This window comes from Aegilops tauschii, chromosome 2, assembly GCF_002575655.3.
Source record: "Aegilops tauschii subsp. strangulata cultivar AL8/78 chromosome 2, Aet v6.0, whole genome shotgun sequence".
In the NCBI taxonomy this organism is placed as follows: Eukaryota; Viridiplantae; Streptophyta; class Magnoliopsida; order Poales; family Poaceae; genus Aegilops; species Aegilops tauschii.
The window spans coordinates 557947227-557955090 of record NC_053036.3 but is presented as its reverse complement, the minus strand read 5'-3'; the positions used below and the strand labels follow the sequence as shown (position 1 = coordinate 557955090).

Below are 7864 nucleotides of genomic sequence, written 5' to 3'. Positions count from 1 at the left end.
AGCTGCTATGGGTTGCTTCTAGCAAGCAGTACGTACTTCTGCTCTTTTCGTTTTTTATTCCGGTTGGTTTAACTTTAATTAGAACAACGAATGATAAATAAAATCATGAATTAGAAAAAATGCTGTATATTTAATAAAAAATTTCTTGAAATTTGGAAAGTTTCAGAAATCGTAGAACAATTTCATGAATTAAAAAATGTTTGCGTATTACAAAAGAACTTTCACGAATTTGTAAATTTTTAGTGAATGATATTTGAAATTTTTTCATGTATTTTTAATGAAAAACTATTGTTCATGAATTCGAATAAAAATAATAACTAATATATAAAATTCCCATGAATTCAATTTTTTTGCGTATTTGACAAAATATTCAAATTTTATAAAAATTTCATGAATTAAAAAATTACGTATTTGGAAAAAAGAAAACAATACAAAAGAATAAAGAGTGAAAAAAAAATTCACAAACCTTGCCGAAACTAAACACAAGGTTTAAGAAACTTCCCAAAACCAGCCACTTGTTTACGCCCCGTGCGGCCGAATGTAGTGCTTTAGCGAGCGCTGGCGCTGGTATTGCTCGCAAAGAGCGACCCATAGTTTTTGCGTCTACTTGATGTAAACGAGCGTCAAGCAGGAGATCTCTAAGAAGAACTACCGCGAATCAGAGAAAAGCTTGCCATTGTATGGGTGATTGGGCAGCTTGAAGTGAAAATGTCCCCCGAGAAAAAAGACCCCTCAGGAAAAAAATCGAAGTGAAAAGATATAGGCGTCGATTTCTGTGAGCGGGCTTGTTCCAAACTTCTTTAACGTTCACTGTTCAAGTTATTGAAATTGAGTTTTTCTATTTCGTGTTGCCAGCCCAAGATTCTTTGGTTTTCCCTCTGCGCTTCGAATGCGCCGTGATCTTGTAGCTTTTTGTTTACTAAAAAAAAATGCAAACTAAGTATAAAATTACTTTGGTTTCTTCCTTTTGCTCCCCGCTTTGTAACATACTTTGTAAGGAATAAAAGTTACGGTAGAACTATTGTTCTACGGTTCATAGCTTCAAAAAATCTTAGATTGTTCGGTTTATCTTGCGGTGGAAACAATCAACAAGTGACGGCTGCACACATTTCATAAGCTAATGACTTCAGCACGCAGTTAATCAAGTTGCACATTTTTACATCCAAAGACAAGTAGAGACACCGAGATCAAACGCCAACGGGACACACAGCTTAACTTAACTAAGTGGACTGCAAATGTTAAGCGGTACGCATTCATCGAAGTAACTGGCATTGGCACGAGCAGTGAATCAATACATAAATCACAGACGTGCAGAAAAATCGGATGCGGAAATGTGCAAGTCGTGCGCGCTCCCAGTGCCACGACCACCTGACGACGGCTGCGAATTACTACGGACTGTCACACCTCGGCATGCATCAAAGACGATCAACCACCATCAGGTCGGTGCAGCTATCTCAGCACGGCGAAGCCTCCGAGCGCGGTGACGAGCACGAGCGGGACGACGGAGGCCCAGAGCACCACCTTCCCCTTGCCGCGCCGGCCGTGCGGGTCGCCGGCGACCCAGAAGCCCGTGGCCACCTCCACCGCGCCGAAGACGACGACGGCGGCGAGGATGACGTAGTAGGCGGCGACGAGCAGCCCGTGCCCGTCGAGGAGGAAGACGCCGGCCGGGGCCCTGAAGAAGGCGAGGTACAGAGCGGCCGAGGACTTGGCGATGCCGCCGCCGACCAGGGCGCGCTGCAGCTTGGCGTCGTCGTGCACGGCGTCGACCATGCCCGCGGCGGGTGCGTGTGGCAGCGGGTCCGGCATCTCGATGCTGACACAGTCCATTGCTTGCTTATCAGTGTGTTCTCTCGGCTCGCTCTGGATTTTGGGAGAAGGTGAGGCAGAATGTGAGCTCGTATATATAGGCGATGCGTGACCGCAGGGGAAGCCCGATGCGGCAGAGCCCGATGCCGAGCCCGAGCCCGGCAGTCCGATGCGCATGTTGACTTTTGGTCAATCTTATACTATAAGCATTTTTTTGGGTGTGTGTGTGTGAGAGAGAGAGCAAGCAGAGGACTGATTGATCGGGGTGTGGCTTTGAACAGCAGGCAGGCCGTGCCCGTGGGTTCCCGTGGCCGAGCCCGACGCAACCACTAGGCACCAGAATAGGAAATAATTTCTACGATTAGACGAGCCGAGCCAAGCAGACGCTGTCGTGTTGTCAGAGTGAAGGCGCTGGCTGGAATGCCGAGTCGGCGATGCTGCCGATGCCCGATGTGGAAGTGCGGCATTCCGCGCAGCAGACCTGCAAGGACCCACGGCACGCACTAGACAACCACCCGTCGGCCCCGGTGCGGGATCCCGTTCATCCAATGGCCTATCGGAAACCCGCTTCTGGATCGGCTAACGTGTCGGAGCCCCAATGGAGTACTCGAAATATACCCAGCCCCTGGCCAGCCCGATCGGTGTCTGAAGCTATAAATAAGGCGACGACGATTCATTTATTGGCTTTATTAATTCAAAATGAAACACAATAAACAGGTTCTAAAAAAAATACAAACTCAATAAACACACATCTGACCTCTGCATCCTATAAAACACTAAGCTCCCTAGTTTTAGAGAGCTGAGAATCAATTGAGGGCAACATTAGCGATTTTTGCTTCCGATTTGACTGGGTCGCCTCCCTGGGCCTCTACAGTTTTGTGGGCCCTATATGTAAGTGTCCCAGTGTTGTGGGCTTTCTGGTCTTTTAGGATGAAAGCGGCGTGGCGGCTGGGGGCTTCCTCGGTGGCCGTGTGTCCATCGATCGTCGGTTACTGTGTCGGGAAGGAGAGGGGCTGAGGTGATTTGCGGCGTGGTGGGCGGCATTTGTGTCCTTTCTCCCCTCCATGGCCCTCCTCATTCCCTGCGGCAACGAACTTCATATTCACTCATGTGATGTCTTATTGAATTGTAAGTTCTTGTGGCCCAAATCATATCCCTTTTTTCTGCTTCATGTGTGTTTGACCAATCGTTTTTAATTTTCTTTAATTTATATTTGATGGAGTAAATCTAGTTATGTCAACGGTAGTCCATTCGAAAACTGGAAATCAAAATCATTGTATTGCAGGTCTGATGCCCGTTAGTTTCTTCTTATTATATAATAAGATCCTTAACAGTTTATGAATTTGTCTTTACAATATGTATAAAATTTCACAGATAGGCAGGCCATGTTGTTAGATACATTTGTGCAATTAAGTGTAAACATATTTGTCAGTGATTTTGCACAGCTCGCATTAGTACGCATAAATTTGTAGCACTTCTTTGAATTTTCTCATATGCAGACTGCCTATAAATCATAAATTTGTCCAAAGATTTTTGATTGTCCAACACTTTGAAGCTAGGGCAAAGGAAGATAAGCTCATGAGAGTAACGCTTCAGATTGATATTTAATATACTTATTGGTTTCATTTGTAGTGCAGGGTAACCAGTTTTTCAGAATCGACTGGAGCAACCAACATTTAAGTGACAACGCTGCTTCATTGCTATGTATATATCTCTAATTTGAAACCATCATATGGGAACAAATCATATTTTTTTTTGAAAGACCCAGTTGCCTAGATTTTCATTGATTTAGCAGAAGAGAGAGTTACAAAAATTGTCACTAATCAAAGGAGATTAGTAACGGAAGAAAGACCGAGTTGGCAAAGGAGAGCGCGCAGGCTCTCCCCCCTTCCCTCTAGGTAAAAACTAAGGTTTATATCTCATGTGATATTCCCAAAGGGGGGCTCTAATCCTTTTGCTCTGGCTAGTCTCCATTGCTCCAAATCTCTTCTGCAGGCACTAATCACATCGTCGACGCAGGCCGCCTTCTTCCTGAACGTGCAACTGTTGCGTTCTTGCCAGATGTGCCATGCCACCAGAGCCATCATGGATTTGGTGGCTCGCCTGTTGGATGGTGGTGTTGCAAAGAATATTGCAGCGACGGCCTCCGTTGTGGTCTTGCACCCGTCCCAGATGGCTGGGTTGAGCGCGCCACAATCCCTCCATGCTGCTGCCCTGGCCCAAATCTGCTGTGACGTGGGGCAGTCCCATAGAAGGTGTGTCGAGCTCTCCAAGCTTCTGAGGCATAACTGGCAGAAGTAGCCATTTTCCCATCCGCGCCGCTACAGCCGATCATTGCACCAGAGCCGGTCGTGGTGCAACAGTCACATGAAGAACTTGATTTTCCCCGGCGACCATACCTTCCAGATGAGCTGTTGTAATGCACCTCTGGGTTGCCCAGCGAACTGAGCGTCGTAGGCTGATATGGCGCTGTGCTGGCCTCCCGATCGCCAGGAGATCTCGTCCTCCGCCTCTTCTTGCTAGGTGATGTTGGCGTCGCGGATGCTGCGGCGCAGCGAGACGAGCTGCGGGATGATTTCCATTGCGTTGCCCCTCCGGAGATCGAGGATCCATCTGTCGCCCTGGAGCGCTTCGGCCACCGATCGGTTCTTTCTGGATGAGTTAGCGAACAGCAGTGGGAACCGAAGCTTGAGCGGCTGGTCGCCGAGCCAGGTGCAGTTCCAGAACGTGGCCTTCCTTCCATTTCCTATGGCGACTCTAGTTTCAGCGGCGAACAACTCTCTGTCCTTGTCATCGCACGGTGAGCCCGTGCCAACCCATGGTCTGTCCGGATGCTTCCATGCGAGCCAGAGCCACCGCAGACGGAGTGCACGCGCAAAATGCTCCATGTCTGGTATGCCTAGCCCACCGCGATCCACCGGCGAGGTTACAAGCTTCCATTTGACCTTGCACTTCCCGCCTGAGATTTCCTCGTCCTGGGCCCAGAGAAACCGGCATCTTGCTTTATCCACCTCTTTGTGGAATTTCTTCGGGGCGCGCAGGACGGCGAGGGCGAAGGCTGGCAATGCAGAGAGCACGCACCGCACCAGCACTCGTCGGCCCGCGATCGGCATAAGCCGACCCTTCCAGCCTACCAGTCTTGCGCGGATGCGGTCGATGAGATACTGCAGGTGGACTAGCCTAGTCCTACTGATTCATACTGGTAAGCCTAAGTATCTAACGGGGAAACTGATGATGGAGCCGCCAAAACCCTCCAGCACCTGGGTGAGGTCTACATCTTTGCAGCTTATCGGAGCAGCAGACGATTTCTGCGGGTTCATGCGCAGCCCGGATGCGTCGGCGAAGTCGTTGAGGAGCTGCATGAGGAAGTCGATTTCTTGCCGCTCTGGGTTTGCAAAGATCACTACATCATCAGCATATAGGGTCGCTCGCAGCCTCGTTGTTCTTTCCGGCAGCGGCGCAAGCGTGCCATCCCTTGTAGCTGCTTCCAGTAGTCTGTGCAATGGGTCAATGGCCAGGATGAACAAAATTGGGGATAGGGGGTCGCCTTGCCTGAGTCCACACTGATGCAAAATGCTTGGCCCAGGATCTCTGTTGAGCATGCAGGAGGACGTTGCAGACGAGAGGAGGAGCGCGACCCAGTCGCGCCATCTAGAAGGAAAACCCATTTTCTGCATGAGCTCCAGGAGATACTCCCAGGATATGGTGTCGAAAGCTTTGGCAATGTCTAACTTGAGCGGTAGCATTGGTTTTCTCTTCTTCTGAAACTTTCTGACGCAGTTCTGGACGTAGAGGAAACTGTCATGGATTCCTTTCTTCCTTTGGAACGCGCTCTATGCTGGAGAGATCAGCTGATCCAAAACACCTGCGAGCCTGATGGACATCCACCTTGATAGTTGGCCAGCATGCTCTGAAGAAAGCGCCGTTGAAGCCATCGGGGCCTGGCGCCTTCTCTGACGGGGATGCACAAATCGCTGCCCAAACCTCTACCTCAGAGAAGGGGTTGTCGAGTCCGCCCCAGCTTGCAGTCTTGGTAGCTCAAGCGCCTCCCAGTTGATCGTGCGAGACCGGTTTCTTTTTTGCCCCAGCAAGGAGAAGTGCTCGTGCACAACGGCCGCCTTGTCGGCGTGGCTAGTCTTGAGGGCGCCTGCTGATTGGATGCACTGGATGAAGTTTCTTCGTCGCATGGAGGTTTGCTTTGTCTGAAAAAATGCTGTGGAAGCGTCGCCTGCTCTGGGCCAAGTAATGCATGAGGCCTGTCGTCTTCTGATGCGCTCGAGGACTGCAAGGCCAACAATCTTCAGTTTCAGGATTTTCCACAGCCAGAACTCACTGCGTGTAAGCTGCCTCTTCTCCTCTGCGACATCCAGACGCAGCACAACCTCCGAAGCCAGATGGAACTGCAACTTGGTCTCGCTTAACAGCGTTTTTGCCCAAATCTTCAGATCAGTCGTGGCTCTCTTCAGTTTGATCTTCAGTCTTGTGAAAGGGCAGCTGTGATTGACCGGCCTCTGCCAAGCCCTGGCTACTTTCTACTGGAAGTGCGGGAACCGCGTCCAGAATGTCTCAAACCTGAAGATTGCCTTGCGGTGCGGTGCAGCGGCGTTGGACAGCATGAGAGGGCAATGATCTGAGCATGTCGTGGACGCGGCCATCAGGATGTAGGAGGGGAACAGGGTTTCCCACTCCAGGTTGCAAAACATTTTGTCGATGGCGACGAACGTGGGGTTTTCCCTCTCATTACTCCAAGTAAAACGCATGTTCTTGCATTTGATCTCCCGCAATCCAGCTCGGTCGATGGCTGCTCTGAATCTGCCCATGATCCGTCTGTTTAGATTGAGATTGCTCTTGTCCCTCGCCTCATAGATTACGTTGAAGTCACCATTGATTAACCAGGGCTCCCCAGTAGGTGGCATGGCCCTGATCAGCTCAGCAAGGAACTCCTCCTTGCGGTTGTCGTTGGTTGGCCCGTAAACGGTGGTAATCCAAAACGTGTTGTTGCTCTGCAGAAGCGTTGCTCGAGCTGTGATGGAGAATTGGCCAATCGCATTGGTGGTAATGGTGATCTTGGAGGAGTCCCACAAGATCGCGGCCCCGCCTCGCGTGCCGTCCGCCGGCAGGACTGCGCAGGCGTCTAATCGGCTACCTCCTACTTCTTTCACTAGCGTCGGCGACCAGGTTTCTATTTTGGTCTCCTGGAGGCACAACACGACTAGCCTATGTGAGTCCGCAACCTCACAGACCGTGGCTCTTCTGGCTGGCGAGTTCAGCCCTCGCACGTTCCAGCTCATTGTGGCGCAGTTTGTACTAATCATGGGCACTTGAGTTTTCGCTCCGGGGGCAAACAGATGCACTAGATAAACTGAAAGACAGGTACACCACCCTGCTGGCATGGGCGTGACAGCGACCACCAATAGGCCCCATGTTTTGTTGTCTACGATCTAACCACTGAATTCTAACACTACACATTACAGACGATCCTAACTCGAACTGGCTGACAGCCAGCCGCCACCGGAGACTAGCTAAACCTGCGTCTAACATAACTAAGCTTGATCAGCTCCATCTGGGCCGGCCAGGCCAGCCATGGTGCGGAGGGCGTCGACGTTGAGGCGTGTGAGCTTGGCGATGCAGTTGACGTCGTCTTCGAACAGCGGCTCGTCGAAGCGCCGAAGCAGCGCCTCCGCCGCCTTGACTGTCATGCGTTCCCTTGGGCCGAGGACTCCGAGCTCCTAGACGAGGCGTAATGTGGCCCACTGTGCGACCGACACGGGGGAGCGGTTTGCCGCCTGCCTGGCGCTCTGCCTGACTGGTGCGGACGGGGCCCGTAACTTGGGAGGGGCGGAGGGGCGGCGTGGCTGCGAGGAGGGGCGGTGGAGCTCGAGCCGCGGTGCCGTCGTGGCCGAGCTGCAGCTGCTGGACCTGGTGGGTGACTGCGCCTAGCTGCGTGGCGATGGTGGCCGTGGGTGGGGTCGTGCAGCATGCTTGGATGGAGTCCGCTTGCATGCATGCAGCCGACCCCCCGTTGACCTTGCTGCCAGCCTAAAGAGCGTTGACG

The 7864-nt window shown here is 51.2% G+C and overlaps 1 protein-coding gene across 1 annotated transcript; it reads right to left on the bottom strand.

The window, feature by feature from the left end:
* Nucleotides 1–5795: 5795 nt before the first annotated feature.
* LOC141041256 (uncharacterized) lies at nucleotides 5796–7100 on the bottom strand. Its single transcript, XM_073507383.1, has 2 exons — nucleotides 6346–7100; nucleotides 5796–6225 (listed from the first exon to the last, which is right to left on the bottom strand). The coding sequence occupies exons 1-2, from the start codon at nucleotides 7098–7100 to the stop codon at nucleotides 5796–5798; spliced, it is 1185 nt and encodes a 394-aa protein (XP_073363484.1).
* Between the last annotated feature and the right edge of the window lie 764 nt (nucleotides 7101–7864).